Source organism: Equus quagga, chromosome 2 (genome assembly GCF_021613505.1).
Source record: "Equus quagga isolate Etosha38 chromosome 2, UCLA_HA_Equagga_1.0, whole genome shotgun sequence".
Classification (NCBI taxonomy): Eukaryota; Metazoa; Chordata; class Mammalia; order Perissodactyla; family Equidae; genus Equus; species Equus quagga.
The window spans coordinates 111,329,194-111,347,891 of record NC_060268.1 but is presented as its reverse complement, the minus strand read 5'-3'; the positions used below and the strand labels follow the sequence as shown (position 1 = coordinate 111,347,891).

Below are 18,698 nucleotides of genomic sequence, written 5' to 3'. Positions count from 1 at the left end.
GGGAAGAATGCTTCATTTGGAACACAGCTATCAATAAAACCTCTCTGTGGGGCTAGCAGCTGATTTAGTTCTCGAAGAATGGACTTAATTTCAGTAAATCTTTACCATAATTTGTAATTATTTTTCATAGCTTTTTATTGTCTTTATTTCCCATTACATTGTGGTCTGCATTGGGCAGGAACTCTGATACTTTGGTCACCATTGTATTCCATGTGCCCAGCAAAATGCCTGGCACCCAGCAAGGACTAATAAATATTTGTTCAATGAATGAGTCTTCCTAAAACACAAAATTGACCAAATCATCTCCAGGCTTTATAGGAAAGAGTCCAAAGTCCTTCATATGAAATAGAGAGATGCTTCTCAAATTTTAGCATGCTTACGAGTTACCTGGAGAGCTTGTTAAAACACAGATTCCTGGGCCCTATCCCTGAGATCCTGATTCAGTAGGTTTGGGGTAGATACAGAGAAGTTTCGTTTCAAAAATTTCCCAGGTGATGCAAGGGCAGTTGTTGTGGGGACCACACTTTGAGTAGTTTAAGCATAGGCGACATTTAGTCTCCACCCTTTCTCGCTTCCTCCCCCAAACCCCCTATATTCCAAACACACACACTTTCCCTGCCCTGAATATACAATGCTGCTTTCATGCCACTCTTAGAATGCAATGTTCCCTCCCTCTGTGGTCTTTCTGCCTTATAAACGGTGCTTTTAAACTCAATTTAAAGGCTACCTCCTCTATGAAGCCTCATCTGGTTTCCTCAAAGTTAGTGCTCCCGCAGCATCTCTGCAGGCCTTGGTCTACATGGGTATAACGGCCTTATCACTCTCCACTGCAAGCACCTTCTCTCCTGGACCAGACTGTGAACTCCTCAAGGTCAGGGACTTAGCTACTAGCACAATGGCAAGACACAGTAAGCACTCAATAAACATTTGTTGAATGAAAAACTGGGATGTGGAGGAGCCCCATCCAGGCTGAGTGAGGATATGAGTAAAGGCATCATGCATGGTCTACAACTGCAAGGTATTTATGAAAGAGGAAGGGCCACGGGAGAGTAGCGTTGGGTTGCAGAGAGAAATTCAACAGGAACTATAACATTCAATGAGGGTAAGATCATGGAAGGTGCAAAATGTTATGCCAAGGACTCTGTACTTTTTTCTGTAGGAAAAGGAGGTCTTTAAGGATTTTAAGGATGAGAGTGATGACATTGATCTCTATAAACTTTAACAAGTACAGAAAGTACTTTAATACCCAATACTATTATACCTTTTTTACTAGAAATATATCGCCTCCCTATTCCACATAATTTCTTAAAATAACTTTATTTACATTAAGCTTGAAAGACCTCAGAACCATTCTTAAAATGGATATTAAAAGTTAAAATTATAAGAAAAAACTGCTTTTAAATAAAGGGAAAATCACTTTTTCACATACTGAGAGAAAAAGGGAAAAACCTACTTTGCAAAATTGTATTCCTCCTCAGAAGGAGGCTGTCGTTAGAGAATACTTTCATTTTCTATAATATATTTGATTGATTGCAGCCAAGAATAATTTTATTTACCTTGTCTGCTTTGGATTACCTTGGTAGGAGCTTACCTTTTCATACCAGATATAGGTTCCAAAGCTATAAAAGCCAGCTGAACTTTAATAAAACTTGACAGTCATACCAATAAAAATAAGATTTTTTTTAACGAAGGATAGGCCTTAACTGTAGCCAAAAAGTATTAAGTTCTCCTTTTACTGTAAAGCTTTGCCTACGCATTTCATATATCCATATGAACATATATATAAATATTCAATTTGGTTAACATAACGAGATATTTCAGTGTCTGAATTTTCTTTCAACTATAGATTTTACACAGTCAGTTATAAATTTCACACTATGGATTTCCTTATTACTGAAATGCTAATTTGTGCCACAGATTTAGTTTCAAGAGAACTCTTATAAAAGTATATAAATAACCCATACTAACTTAATTTTGTTACTTATAGAAACACTGTTAACACAAAGTGAATGCAATTTGTCTGTGACAGTACTTTTCCTAAACTTGTCATTTTAAATGACACTACTCTGGCTCTGATTCAGGAAAAATAAAATGACTCTTGGGCAGGTTGGATAATGTGTTCTTTTAACATTTTTCAGAAGAATTGTGTGTGTGGGATGCACCAAAAAGGTACTTTGGTTCTTTCCTGGGTTTTTTTTTTTTTTTTGAGTTCATAATAGTTTACATCAATGTCGGATTTCGGTTGTACATTGTTTCTTATCTGTCACCACATAGCTGCTCCCCTTCACCCCTGTGCCCACCCCCTACCCCGTTCCCCTGGTAACCACTGAACTGTTTTCTTTCTCCATGGGCTTGTTTACATTTTACATGAGTGAAATCATCTGGGGTTTGTCTTTCTCAGTCTGGCTTATTCTGCTTAGCATAATTCCTTCCAGGTTCATCCATGTTGTTGCAAATGCAATGATTTTGTCTTTTTTTCTGGCTGAGTAGTATTCCATTGTGTGTGTGTGTGTGTATATATATATATATATATATATATATATATATATACACACACCACATCTTCTTTATCCAATCATTAGTTGATGGGCACTTGGATTGTTTCCATGTCTTGGCTATTGTGAATAGTGCTGCAATGAACATAGGGGTACATATGTTACTTTGGATTGTTGATTTCAAGTTGTTTTGGTAGATACCCAGTAGTGGGATAGCTGGGTCATATGGCAGTTCTGTTTTTAGTTTTTTGAGGAATATCCATACTGTTTTCCATACTGGCTTCACCAGTTTGCATTCCCACCTGCAGTGTATGAGGGTTCCCTTCTCTCCACACCCTCTCCAACATTTGTTATTTTTAGTCAGTGGTTATAGCCATTTTAACAGGCGTAAGGTGGTATCTTAGTGTAGCTTTGATTTGCATTTCCCTGATGATTAGTGATGTTGAGCATGTTGTCATGCATTTATTGGCCATCTGTATATCTTCTTTTCAAAAGTGTCTGTTCATCTCCTCTGCCCATTTTTTGATGAGGCTCTTTGTTTTTTCGTTGTTCAGTTGGGTAAAATCCTAATATATTATGGAGATTAACCCCTTATCAGATATATGATTTGCAAAAATTTTCTCCCAGTTGGTGGGTTGTCTTTTGGTTTTGATACTTGTTTCTTTTGCCTTGCAAAAGCTCTTTATCTGATGAACTCCCACTTGTGTATTTTCTCTTTTATTTCCCTTGTCTGAGAAGATATGGTATTCTAAAAGATCCTTTAAGTTTGATGTCAAAGAGTGTACTACCTATATTATCTTCCAGGAGTTTTATGGTTTCAGGATTTATTTTCAAGTCTTTGATCCATTTTGAGTTTATTTTTGTGTATGGCATGAGATAACGGTCTACTTTCATTTTTTTGCATGTGGCTGTCCAGTTTTCCCAACACCACCGACTGAAGAGACTATCTTTTCTCCAATGTATGTTCTTCACACCTTGCTCAAAGATTACCTGTCCATATAAGTGCAGTTTTATTTATGGGTTTTCAGTTCTATTCCATTGATCTGTGTGCCTGTTTTTGTACCAGTACCATGCTGTTTTGATTACTGTAGCTTTGTAGTACATTTTGAAGTTAGGGATTGTGACACCTCCAGCTTTGTTCTTTTTTCTCAGTATTGCTTTAGGAATTCAGGGTCTTTTTTTTGTCCCATATGAATTTTAGGATTCTTTATTCTATTTCCATGAAGAATGTCATTGGGATTCTCGTTGGGATTGCACTGAATCTGTAGATTGCTTTGGATAGTATGGACATTTTAACTATATTTATTCTTCCAGTCCATGTGCATGGAATCTCTTTCCATCTCTTTATGTCATTATCTATTTCTTTCAATAATGTCTTCTATTTTTCATTGTATAATTCCTTCACCTCCTTAGTCAAATTTATTCCTAGGTACTTTATTCTTTCTGTTGTGATTGTAAATGGAATGGTATGCTTGAGTTCTCTTTCTGTAAGTTTGTTATTAGAGTACAGAAATGCAACTGATTTTTGTAAGTTGATTCTGTACCCTGTAGCTTTACTGTACTTGTTAATTATTTCTAATAGTTTTCCAATGGATTCTTTAGGGTTTTCCATATATAAGATCATATCATCTGCGAAGAGTGAGAGTTTCACTTCTTCATTCCCTATTTGGATTCCTTGTATTCCTTTCTGTTGCCTAATTGCTCTGGCCAAAACCTCCAGTACTATGTTAAATAAGAGGGGTGATAGTGGGCATCCTTGTCTTGTTCCTGTTCCCAGAGGGATGGCATTTAGTTTTTCCCCATTGAATATGATGTTGGCTGTGAGTTTGTCATATATGGCCTTTATTATGCTGAGGTAGTTTCTCTCTATCCCCATTTTGTTAAGAGTTTTTATCATAAATGGCTGTTGGATCTTATCGAATGCTTTCCCTGCATCTATTGAGATGATCATGTGGTTATTATTCCTCATTTTGTTAATGTGGTGTATGACATTGATTTATTCGTGGATGTTGAATCATCGCTGCTGTCCCTGGTATAAATCCCACTTGACCATGATGTATGATCTTTTTGATGTATTGCTGTATTCAGGTTGCCAATATTTTGTTGAGGATTTTTGCATCTATGTTCATCACTGATATCGGCCTGTAGTTTTCCTTTTTTGTGTTGTCCTTGTCAGGCTTTGGTATCAAAGTGATGTTGGCCTCGTAGAATGTGTTAGGAAGCATTCCATTTTCCCTAATTTTTTGGAATAGCTTGAGAAGGATAGGTATTAAATTCTCTCTGAAAGTTTGCTAGAATTCCCCAGGGAAGCCAGCTGGTCCTGGGCTTTTATTCTTTGGGATGCTTTTGATTATTGTTTCAATCTCTTTCCTTGTGATTGGTCTATTCATATTCTCTACTTCTTGACTCAGCTTTGGGAGGTTGTAAGAGTTTAAGAATTTATCCATTTCCTCTAGATTGTCCATTTTGTTGGCACATAGTTTTTTGTAGTATTGTCTTATAATCCGTTGTATTTCTGTGGTATCCATTATTTCCCCTCTTTGATTTCTAATTTTATTTATCTGAGTTTTCTCTCTTTTTTGATTCGCTAAGTCTGACTAGGGGTTTGTCAATTTTATTTGTCTTCTCAAAGAACCAGCTCTTTGTTTCATTGATGCTTTCTACTGCCTTTTTTGTTTCGATAGCATTTATTTCTGCTCTGATTTTTATTGTTTCTCTCCTTCTGCTGACTTTGGGCTTTGTCTGTTCTTTTTCTAATTCAATTAGGTGAAGTTTGAGCTTGCTTACTTGGGCTTTTTTTTCTTTGTTAAGGTGAACCTGTATTGAGATGAATTTCCCTCTTAATACATACAGCTTTTGCTGCATCCCATAAGAATTGTTATGGTATGTTTTCATTTTCATTTGTCTCCAGATATTTTTTTATTTCTCCTTTAATTTCTTCAATGATCCATTGCTTGTTCAATAGCATGTTGTTTAGCCTCCACATCTTTATCCTTTTCTCAGCTTTTTTCTTGTAATTAATTTCTAGCTTTATAGCATTGTGATCAGAAAAGATGCTTGTTATTATTTCAATCTACTTAAATTTATTCAGGCTTGCCTTGTTTCCCAAGATATGGTCTATTCTTGAGAATATTCCATGAGCTCTTGAGAAGAATGTGTATTCTGCTGTTTTTGGATGGAGTGTTCAATATATGTCTATTAAGTCCAACTGGTCCAGCTTTTCATTTAATTCCACTGTTTCCTCGTTGATTTTCTGTCTAGATGATCTATCCATTGATGTGAGTGGAGTGCTGAGCTCCTCTACTATTGCTGTGTTACGATTAATGTCTTCTTTTAGGTTTGTTAATAGCTGCTTTATGAAGTTTGGTGTTCCTGTGTCGGGTGCATAGATTTTTATTAGTGTTATTTCTTCTTGATGGAGTGTCCCTTTGATCATTACATACTGCCCCTCTTTGTCTCTCTTTGCCTGTCTTATCTTGAAGTCTACTTTGTCTGATATAAGTATTGTGACACCTGCTTTCTTTTGTTTGCCATTAGCTTGGAACATCATCTTCCATCCCTTCACTTTGAGCCTGTGTTTGTCATTGGAGCTGAGATGTGTTTCCTGGAGGCAGCACATCTTTAATCCATGTCTTGTTCTTTAATCCATGTCTCTACTCTGTGTCTTTTTATTGGAAAATTCAATCCATTTACATTTAGGGTGATTATCGACATATGAGAGCTTAATGCTGCCATTTTATCACTCATTTTCCCATTCTCCTACATTTCCTTTGTTTCTTGCCCTGTGTATTTTGGTCTACCAATCGAGTAGTAGTTTTTTATGGTGTGTTTCTTTGTTTTCTCCTCATTTATTATTTTTGTCTCTGTTCTGCTTTTTTGTTTAGTGGTTACCCTGAAGTTTGTATTCAAAATCTCATGGATAAGATAGTTTCTTCTCTGATGTCATCTAATTTCCTTAGAGTAAACCAATTCACTCCTTTCCTCTTCCCCTAAGTTGTTTTTTCACATCTTATTCTATCTTGTGTTATGAGTTCGTGGTTAAAATGACAAGATTACCTTTGTTTTTGGTGTTTTCCTTCCCTTTGTCTTTAATGCTATACCTGAGTATTTGCTAACCTGCTCTCATTCTATCTACCTATTTATCTCCCTACTCCATGCTTTGTAACCCCTCTCTCCCTTTGTTTTTTCAAGTATGAGGGCCTTGTTGGGGATTTCTTTTCGGGGGGTTGTCTTGTGGCTACGAACTCCCTTAGATTATGTTTGACTGAAAAAGTTTTTATTTCTCCATCATATACAAAGGATATTTTTGCTGGATAGAGTATTCTTGGCTGAAAGTTTTTGTCCTTCAAAGATTTGAATATGTTATTCCAGTCTCTCCAAGCCTGTAATGTTTCTGCAGATAAATGCACTGAAAACCTAATGGGGTTTCCTTTGTAGGTTATTGTCTTCTGCCTTGCTGCCCTTAGTATTCTTTCTTTGTCATTCAGTTTTGCCAGTTTCACTACTATATGCCTTGCAGTAGGTCTTTTTACATTGACATACTTAGGATATCTGGCAGCCTCTTCCATACGGATTTCCTTCCCTAGGTTTGGGAAGTTCTCTGCTATTATTTCTTTGAACAAGCGCTCTACTCCATTCACCTTCTCTCCTCCTTCTTGTATACCTATAAGTCTTATGTTGCATTGTATAATTGAGTCGGATATTTCTCAGACACTTTCTTCATTTCCTTTTAGTCTTAGTTCTCTCTCCTCCTCTATCTGGAGCACTTCAACTTGTTTATCTTTGATTATGATGATACACTCCTCTCTGTGATGTCCACTCGAGCATTCAGGGAATCCATAAGTTGTTTTACTTCTTCCATTGTGTCTTTCATCTCTAATATTTCTTATTGATTCTTCTTTATAATTTCAATCTCTTTTGTAAAGTAGCTCCTGAAGTCGTTGAATTGTTTCTCTATATTCTCTTTTACCTCATTGAGTTTTTTGATGATAGCTATTTTGAATTATTTGTCATTTAGATTACATATTTCTGCATCCTCAGGACTGATTGCTGGGTACTTGTCATTTTCTGTCTGGTCTGGAGATCTAATATAATGTTAGATATTGCTGGAGGGAATGGCTCTGGTTTTTGGCATCCTGGTGTTATTTGGTCACCATTACCACCTATTGCCACTAGGTGGGTGTCAAGAGCCATGTATTCTGAGCCCTGTGCCTTCAGCTGAAATCCCAGGAGCTGCAGCGATCCCGAGCAGGTTGGGGGAGGGGTGCTTTCTCCTCTGTGCTCTCAGGGTTTTCTCACTCTGCTCTCACTATCTGTTCTCCTGGGGTGTTGGCTTGATAAGGTCACCCCCAATGAATGCTGTCACCCTGGTAGAGGGCTTGCCCCTATGCTGCAAGGACCCTCAGGAGTCCTTGATGTTTCCATGAACGAATGTCCTCTCACCTGTTCCTCCCCTCTCAGAGGCCGCCCATGGTCCCAGATCACAGTCTTCAGGAGAGAGAGTGAAGTTTTCTCTTACCCCATTCCACCTCCTCCAAGTGGGGCTCCAGCCTCTCTGCCCTCTGTCATATGGCTGTGTGGGTCTCTCCAATGTTTTTGTGTTGTGGTTGGATGTCCTCTGTTGGAGTATGAATGTCCTTTTCGTTGTATATTAGAGGGGAAAGATTGCTGGAAAAACTCACTCTGCCACGATGGTGACATCACTTGCACTTTTCTGTTTTTTGATTTAGTCAATTTTCTTATTAAATTTGGCCTGGTCCTTGCTTTAAGTGAACAAATAATTATGGCCTTCCTCTGTAGGGAGCTACTGGTACTTTATGAGGATGGTTATTACAAATACTGGCTAGCCACTTCTAGGGTTAGTCCTTCAAGATTCTACAATATCCTGTCTTAGATGGACTGTGGGACTCCTCCAGAGCAATTTCAATGAAAAAAGATCACTACTGCTGAGTAGTATGTCACAAGCAGTAGTCATTCAGTACTCTAGAACAGGGTCCATTTTCTGTCTAGCCATCCAAACCTAAACCCATAGGCACACAGTGACATAACCTCTGTAAACTATGGGAATCTAGCCAGGACCAACTAGATAAGAGAATCAAGCTAACAGGGTCGCAAGCTCAGAGGTGACCTGCCTTTCAAGATTCACACTTCAGAAAAAATCATCTTAGCATTTTTTGAAGTTAACATGTTAACTTGCTTGGAATCTAAAACACAAGCAATGTGGGCAGTGTTTTCAACTGCACCAATGAAAAGGAGAATCAGGAAACTAAATTTTAAGTAACAAATAAACCTCCAGTTCACATTAACGCCATCTATATTTTAGTCTTGCTAATTCTCCAGCAAACGTTACACAAGAGAAACATTCTTTCCTATTCATTTCAAAAATCCTTATTGGGTGTCTACCATCTGAGAAGAACAGTACCTGATGCCAAGGCGATTATGCATAATCAGCTCACAGTCTGTTTCCCCCTGCCTTGAGAATGAGAGTTTTCTCTGAAAACTCTAATTATTCATTCATTCAACAATTATATACTGAATCCCATGTAATTTCCTTCAAAATATTTATACACTAATAGCAAAGAAAATGGAAGTTTAAGAACTAATTCTTTGAGTATTCTTAATACCCCCAACTAGATGACAGATTATCAGCTCCTTGTAGTAAAAGTACTGCTGGAACTTGCATGTCCTTAAAGTACATTTCCAACTGTGACTTAGGCCCTATCCGTCCCTGTGCACTGTCAGTCCACTGCAGCCCAGCCCCCAACTGGGACTGGCTGAGCCTGAGGTTTAGTTAGTGAGCTGTCACCAGCCCTTCATGGACTCTCTGCAGACCAGGATCCTGAAGTCAGCTTCTGCTGGACTAACACAGTTACATTAAGGGGCTGTTGCTCTTAGGGAGGAAAAAATAAATAAATAAATAAATAAATCTACCATTTTCAAACTACTCCCTCTAAATATTCCTGCTGTTGGAGAGCCAAGCATCACTTAATAAAAGGTAAACTTTGACTTTTTGAAAATATCAACTAAAAACATTTTTCAGTTCTGTGTGTGGGTTTGGTCCCATGACCCCTGAGACAACTGACAGGGTTAATGTTACACAATAGGGTAAAAACATGAACTCACGAACTGTAAGTGGATACAAAAGCCCAGGGTACATTCAAACAAAATCTAAACAAACTGCTGTATGATTTCTAAATCAACCTCACCTCACGCTTTCCACAAATTACTTTAATATCAATTTAGTATCATTAGGCATTCTTACGCTTTCAGCTTTCGCGATCTTGCCCAAAAGGTCCAATTACAGGACTCATATTGTAAGCAAAAGCTTTGATGTAAATGCATCCACATTTACAATTATTCAGAATATTACAGAGTTCTGTTATCCTTCTCTGTGGGGAGGGGGACAAGTTGGATCATGGCAGCTACAGTTGAGGTATTACTGTCATAAACTTAAAGTAAAACAGCAGAAAAGCATAACACATAAAACCAGAACAGGAATGACTAAGATCAACTAAAGAGGTTTATAGACACATAAAAATTACTGACTCTGTGTTTCTATTCATTTGGGTTTTTTCCTTTGTCTCTGTTTTTTTAAAATATATGTTTGTACTATATATTAGCTATTAACATGTCTCTAGTATTATTGCTGTGTAAAACCATGCAATTTACTAACTATATAATATCTAAATATTTTAGATATTATATAGTTATTATATATATTATATATTATATATTATATATATTATATATTATCTAAATATTTTAGATATTATATATATCATATTTTCTGTTTTCTAGGGTTCTCTGTTTTCAAGGGTTTTCTAATCATTTTTTCTGAACAAAAATGCTATATTAATCAATGTAGGACATCTTTCAGAATTCCAGGCCCTTATTATCCAAGAGTTGTTTTTTATTTTAAAATAAATCGGACTCTACAGGAGAAATTTTCTGTATTCCCTTAACTGCTATAACATAACATGTCATTTTAGAAGTAAAACAATGAAATCATAAACGGAGTTTATTACTGCAGGTAATAGTAAACTATACCGCCAAAACTAAAAACAATAGACAACAAAAAGAAATGTGCACGAGAGAACTTCTTTCATAGTGTCAGACATTTAAGTAGAGAAGCTTTTAAGTTTACCTTCAAATACTAATAGCGATACTTGGGAAATGAGTAGTTTCAGGGACAAAATTAGAAAACCATCTCTCTGCGTAAGCCTTCACATCATCTGGAAATGACTTAAAAACACAAATGCGAACAGCACAAGATGTACAGGAGCAGCAGAGAGCTGCTAAGCCTGATGTTTTGGTCCTGTGGTTTGGACCTGTGGGCCCCAGGCAGCACGAGATATTCAAACAGTCCTGCCATCTTCAACAGTGAATCATATAAGAGGTTCACAGGATAATTATAATAATTAGTGAGAAATCTAGCTTCACTGCAACATACATGTGTTTGATAAAGCCAGTTGAACATTGTCAAGACAGCCCCTTGGCACTGGGTGGCTTACTTGTGATGGTGTCTTAAGCAAAAGTCTCCTGAGGGAACAGATCAGGCCTGTGACAGTACTACTAAAGATTGTTTAGCGCCAACAAGCATAAATGGGACAAAGAAGCATCTGTCTGGTTCTGGGAGGTTAAACACTGCCTGTCCAGGTATGAAATCCAAAGCTAATCATGATTGAAAGGTGAAAGCTGAACAAAATTCAGCATCCTTTTCCTTTAAAGTAGCTTAAATTACGATAATTTCATGCATATGCCCTCTGTTTAGTCACACTCTAACCTTCCCAGATCATCTAATGCAGGGATGAAAATAAGCCATCGGGTTTCTGGCCTTGCAGTTAAAAGAAATCAGAGCCTACTCAAATTATTTTAGGTAAACCACCTGGTTGAAAGTGATTCTATATCATCTTTCTACCTGTACTGATTTTAATATGAATTTGCTCATGAAAGAGCTTAAGATAAGTGTTCTAGGCATCAATTCCATTCACCCTTCTCCAGGGGGAAGTAGATATGACATTGGATAAGGGATTGGAATGGGGTGAGATAATAAAATGAGTAAGTAAATGCAGATTTAGCAAGAAACACTGAATTTTTTTCAAACTCAATTTTATTAGTTATTTTCAAGGAGAGGATACATTCCTGTTTTGCTGTTGTTTATAACATTTTCCCAACTAAAACTCTTGTTTCAGGATATGTCTAATTTAGCAGTTAATGTCCTCTCTTCCCAATGTAATAATAATATTTTCTACTTAAAGATAACAGCTGCAGTTATTTGAAATGTTGGAAAATGTTTTTGTTGATAGATGGCTTCAGAGATGTGTTCTTCTCTGTCATCCTATCCAAACTGTCAAATTCTTAATGTTAATGAGTAGATCCACGGTCAGTAACCCACAATGCTCCTGGTTCAGAGTTTTGTACAGTATGAATGATAGACTTAGCTAAGTAACTCAATTGAGATGAATACTTTGCTTCCTTTTCTTCTAAGCAAGCTTTTAAATCTACATCCAGAATTTTGATTTAACACTTTTCAGAGTTTACGTATTTTGAAATGATATTCTTTTGAAATTTTAAATTACATTAAGCCTTTATTAACTGAATACAACAAATTTCTCTATACATTATTTCTCGACTTCTATGATAAAAATTAAATTTCATGACATTAAAAAGATTATACACCATGATCAAGTGGGATTTATACCAGGGACACAGGGATGGTTCAACATCAGCAAGTCAATCAATATGATACGCTACATTAACAAAATGAGAAACAAAAACCACATGATCATCTACAGATGCAGAGAAAGCATTCGACAAGATCCAACATCCATTTATGATAAAAACTCTCAATAAAATGGGTATAGAAGGAAAGTACCTCAACATAATAAAGGCCATATATGACAAACCCACAGCCAACATCATACTCAATGGGCAAAAACTGAAAGCCATCCCTCTGAGAACAGGAACAAAACAAGGGTGGCCACTCTCACCACTCTTATTCAACATAGTACTGGAGGTTTTGGCCAGAGAAAGTCCGCAGGAAAAATAAATAAAAGGAATCCAAATAGGCAATGAAGAAGTGAAACTCTTACTGTTCGCAGACGACATGATCTTATATATAGAAAACCCCAAAGAATCCATAGGAAAACTATTAGAAATAATCAACTACAGCAAAGTTGCAGGGTATAAAATCAACATACATAAATCAGTAGCATTTCTATACTCTAACAACGAACTAACAGAAAAAGATCTCAAGAACACAATCCCATTCACAATTGCAACAAAAAGAATAAAATACCTTGGGGTAAATTTAACCAAGAAAGTGAAAGACCTATACAACAAAAACTTCAAGACTTTCCTGAAAGAAATTGATGATGACATAAAGAGATGGAAAGACATTCCATGCACATGGATTGGAAGAATAAACGTAGTTAAAATATCCAGACTACCTAAAGCAACCTACAGATTCAACACTATCCCAATGAGAACCCCAATGACATTCTTCACAGAAATAGAATAAAGAATCCTAAAATTCATATGGGGCAACAAAAGACCCCAAATTGCTAAAGCAATACTGAGAAAAAAGAACAAAGCTGTAGGCAACACAATCCCTGACTTCAAAACATACTACAAAGCTACAGTAATCAAAACAGCACGGTAACTGTACAAAAACAGGTGCACAGACCAATGGAACAGAATTGAAAGCCCAGAAATAAAACCACACATCTATGGACAGCTAATCTTCGACAAAGGAGCTGAGGGCATACAATGGAGAAAAGAAAGTCTCTTCAGCAAATGGTGCTGGGAAAACTGGACAGCCACATGCAAAAGAATGAAAATTGACCATTCTTTTTCACCATTCACAAAAATAAACTCAAAATGGATCAAAGACCTAAAGATTAGACCGAAACAATAAGTCTTATAGAAGAAAATATAAGCAGTACACTCTTTGACATGAGTATCAAAAGGATCTTTTTGGACACCATGTCTCCTCAGACAAGGGAAACAATAGAAAGAATAAACAAACGGGACTTCATCAGACTAAAGAGCTTCTTCAAGGCAAGGGAGAACAGGATTGAAACGAAACAACAACCCACTAGTTGGGAAAAAATATTTACAAGTTATATATCTGACAAAGGGTTAATCTCCATAATATATAAAGAACTCACACAGCTCAACAACAAAAAATCAAAGAACCCAATAAAAAAATGGGCAGGAGACATGAACAGACATTTCTCCAAAGAAGATATATGGATGGTCAATAGACACATGAAAAGATGTTCATCATCACTAATCATCAGGGAAATGCAAATCAAAACTACACTAAGATATCACCTTATACCTGTTAGAATGGCAAAACAACCAAAACAAAAAGTGACAAATGTTGGAGAAGTTGTGGAGAAAAAGGAACTGTCATACACTGTTGGTGGGAATGCAAACTGGTGCAGCCACTATGGAAAACAGTATGGAGATTTCTCAAAAAATTAAAAATAGAAATACCATATGACTCAGCCATCCCACTACTGGGTATCTATCCAAAGAACTTGAAATCAGCAATTCCAAAAGTCCCATGCACCCCTATGTTCATTGCAGCATTATTAACAATAGCCAAGATGTGGAAGCAACCTAAATGCCCATTAACTAATGATTGGATAAAGATGTGGTATATATATATATATATATATATATATATATATATATATATATATACACAATGGAATACTACTCAGCCATAAAAAAGGATAAAACCATCCCATTCACAACAACATGGATGGAACTTGAGGGTATGTTAAGTGAAATAAGCCAGATAGAGAAAGACGAACTCTGTATGATTCCACTCATAGGTGGAAGTTAAACATATAGACAAAGAGAACTGATTGGTGGTTACCAGAGGAAAGGGGGGGTGGGGGGAGGGCACAAAGGGTAAAGTGGTGCACCTACAACATGACTGACAATAATGTACAACTGAAATTCCACAAGGTAATCTTAATAAAAAGTTTAAAAAAATAAATGTACTATATTTAAAAATAAAAATTAAATTTCATGAATATGATATGAGCAATGTGGTAGGTATATAAAAAGGAAACAAAAACATTCTACTGTACGTCTCAAAATAATGACATTCTGTTCTTCCTCTCCTTCCCTTACATATTTCCTTCAATGATATGACCATATACTTTACTCATCTCTTTCAGTTTGCCTCCTTTTAAAACCTTTCCATTTTTCTGATTTGGTTGAGAAAGGAAAAGGGTCTGAATTATTTTCCCTTCTCCTGGACTAAGCAATTCAATAGTAGCTTCTTGGTGCCTCTTCTAATTTCCCAGTGTATGAATTTCCTATTGTGTTCATGCAAGAGTGCTTAAACACAAACCAGCCAATATAATTCCCGCAGTGAAAATTCTAAGTGGAGAGCTATAAAAAATTCTGTTTTAATGAGAGAAATTCCTAACATCGGCTAAATAAAACTTAATATGTTACAATATGACCCAAAGATGTCAAACATCGTTAAGTTGTCAAATCTAAACATGTGATTTATTTACTTAAATTTAAAAGTTCTACGATTTGATGTAATTTTTAAAAAATTTAAAATGTGAAGAAAAGTGCCCCGAATCCAAAAATTAAACAAATACATGTAACCAAACTTAAAATGTACATAGTATTACATATATACAGATGATCCAATGTCTTACCTTCATCATGAATTTCTGTTGGAGCATAAGGAAAAGAGAGAAAATATTAAATATATATTATTTCAATATCTTTTATTTATAAAGACTCTATTTTTCTAAATGGAGTTAAGTGAAAAATAAACATAAAAAAACATTCACTGTGTTGTCACAAGAAAACTAAATATCAGCTACATGCTAGAGAAAAGCTGTAGCAAGCAAAACTTTTCTAAAATGTTTTTATATTAGTACTTTCTTTTTCTGTGAAAACATGCCACTCTATTTTAATGAGTGATTCAAGTTACAACACACCTAAGCCCCTGAAAAAACAAAGTTATAGGCTTAAAATTACACTCTGAAAATGATTAAAAATTTTTTCATTTCATCTTTTGGATAAAAATGCAGTGATATAAACAGCAACACAACTAATTTTAGTAAAAATAGTGGATTAGAAACAGGTAAGATAGATCATAAGCTGCGATGAGCTGCTCAAATTTCATGCAAAATAACGGTAAGCAATTCTCTAGACACTACATATTGTGAGATGTGAATTTCAAAGAAAAATCACAAAAACTTTTTTCTCTTAAAATGACACAGCCTCTTCTCATGATTTATAATAGCTTCTTTTTTCTGCTAACAAAACATAATATGTGCGTATATTCCTTCATTTTTCTTTAGACCCATAAAGTTTCTTTGACTTCTTATTCCTAGGAGAGGTATACAGATGAAAAAGAGCTAAAAAGGAAAAATGATACTACATTTCTCAACTTAGGGCTAAATTTAGCTGTCGCAAGCAGTAACTCCTACATAGAAAAGATATACATAGCTACATTAGTTGTAAAGAAAATAGCAAGGGAAAGTGTTATAAAATAAATATTTGTAAATATCACAGAAATTTCCCTAAAACATACATCCAGAGTAATACATATAATACTAAATGGCAATTCTACTGTGACCGATTTGCTTCATTTTTAATATAATTTTAAGGAAAAGTTGCAAAGAACCATCTCATTCTTGGCAGAGAAAAATAAATGTTGTTTAGTTACATTTTTGTAACTGATAGCAATGGTAAATGATACCAAGAAATTTATTTCCCCTGTTGAAACTGATCAATCACAGGTCTACATGTGATCACTAGTGATATAGATATCACTAAATCAAAAATTAGGAAAAATCACTTTAAGCCTTAATTCAAAGAAAAACAAAAATTCAAAATTTTGCTACACAACATGGTTTATAATAGATACCTTTTTGATTAGCTTTTTAAAACTTGATCTAGGTTTTGGAGAATTTTTCTTTCAGAAATGTTCTCAGCCTGATTTTTGTCAGCTATCTAGGTTAACTCCTTTAAAATTGTAGTAAATAGAAAAAAGAATGTTCAGTAGAGTTTCTGAAGTCTGCTATTCAAAATTTCTAAGTTGAATATGACTGCAGGAAGTCATACAGGAGAGTAATCTGTATAAATGATAAAATCGAATGAATATTGCAAATTAGCAAAGCCTAAAATATCCATCTGTAGAATGAGAAATAATAGCAGATGTAACGGACACACATTATTTTCAAAAGATAATCAAGAACATAAAAGATTATTTGTGGCATTACTGACATTAACTTTTTATACAAATCATCTATTGGTCAATTTGGTTTAAGTGCTAGAAATTACCAAAGTTATAACATGACGAGATATTCAAAAGGAATGATTCAAAGGCAAGGAAGAAAGCAAAATACATTAAAACAAAAAGAATGAATATATCATTTTAACCTCAATGTAAACACAGCTTAAGTATGATAAAAAGCAACAGAAAAAGAATACCAACAAAAACCCTTTAAAAGTTGATGACATGATAGAAGGGAGAAAAAAAAGAAACCCATGCATAAAAATAAATATTGAAGAAAATAGGCTCAATTTAGGTGTAGAGAATGTCACTTTTATCTTCGTAACACATTTAATAAAGGAATTAATTATTTGATTTACTTCCTTCATGAAAATTTCAGTAGAGAAAAGTGAAAATTTCATTAGACAAGATACAGAAATGGATGACTACGAAGACAGAATCCAGCCACCAGCATGGATTCTAACACTGCTTTCTGTCTTAGAAGAAATTTTAAGATGATCATCAATTTCTACAGAAACGTAAAGGGGGAAATTTTCGTTCTTTAGGGTAAAACTGCCAATGACAGCAACTCAGTGTTCCAGGTTTAGTTCTAGCGTTTTAGAATTGACAGGTCGGATGAAGTTCAAATGTGAGCAAGAGTTGTGGATGTAACCCCCTGTTATGCTGCATTAACACGAAAACCAGGAAGAGAAATAGCGATCCTCATGTTTTAATTCAAATATAGACGGCCCTGGGAGTCTAACGGATGACAAACAGAAGCAGAACAGTCTCTGGTCTTTAAGCATATGTCATTTGATCTATTTGATCTAAAAGACCTAAGAGATTTTGCTTAGCATATGCAAATGAATATGAGCAGAAAAACAAGTCAAATAGCAATACTTTATTGTGAAAACTCTAATCAAACACTGGACATCAAGAGAATGCATAATCATGTCCAATCTGTTACTGGCACAAAGAAACAGTAACGCGGGTGATGTAAAAAAGTTCCTCGACCATAACTGTGCCTTTCAGTTCAACCTTGAACTTTTTTTTAACTTATTTCAGTGTCTTGAAATGACAAGTGATTAAAAAAGTCAATAATTCTATATATGGACCTGTCTTAGAACTTTTAAAAGAACCTTTACCAAAACGTCTACTTAAAAATTATATAGATAAGGAATTAGCAATAAAGCAACAAGATAAACATTTGGGGGCTTGTCATTAAAAAGAATTATCAAACAGGACAATCTGAGAGGCTAAGGCAAAATTTTGGCTCAAGAGTCCTTCTAATATGAAGTTTCCATTAAGGAGGTGAAATGTCCCACTCTGCACACAAAATATCCATCAAATTTAAGCCTCTCTTGTCATCTTTTCTCACCACGTATCAAGATGCTAGGATTCTTCATCATCTTCCAACTGGTAACCTTTCCTTTGTGAATGAAGATATATCTGGTAAACTTCATTATATTGAGAAAAGGAAAAGTTATTTCACCACCAAAGAGCTGGATTTGATGGTGGCTATTTTAAATTAATGCTACTCCCAAAAAATTTTAGGGGACAAGAGAAATTTAAGATCAACAATTCCAACTTCCAAACATATATCAATGTATACTATCTAATAGCATATGTGGACACATATTTGTGAAAAACCACAGCTAATTCTCTTATGATGAAAATATCTTATGTAAATGCTTAACTTTCTGGGTTTCCCCACCGAAAATATCCAAGACTGCATTGATTGACAGACACGCTGATTGTAGGCCCAGAAAACATCTAAAAAGGGTTTGACTTTCAGCCTGTGAAAGAGCAATTATATATAGGATGACATAACCCATGGCAAAGCTCTTGCATGGCTCATATAAATGACCATCACTGGCATCTGGTTATGTGTGCATGCTGGTAGTTTTTAAAAGAATTCACTATATTTTGGGGAAAGTATATTT

The 18,698-nt window shown here is 35.5% G+C and overlaps 1 protein-coding gene across 4 annotated transcripts in view; it reads right to left on the bottom strand.

Annotated features, from left to right (window-relative positions):
• RYR2 (ryanodine receptor 2) overlaps positions 1-18,698 on the bottom strand; it is a 678,741-nt gene that overhangs the window by 401,144 nt on the left and 258,899 nt on the right. For all 4 annotated transcript variants that reach the window (XM_046653495.1, XM_046653496.1, XM_046653497.1 and 1 more), the window contains exon 5: positions 15,185-15,199. In XM_046653495.1, coding sequence (XP_046509451.1) covers positions 15,185-15,199 — 15 coding nt within the window. The remainder of the gene's footprint in view (positions 1-15,184; positions 15,200-18,698) is intronic.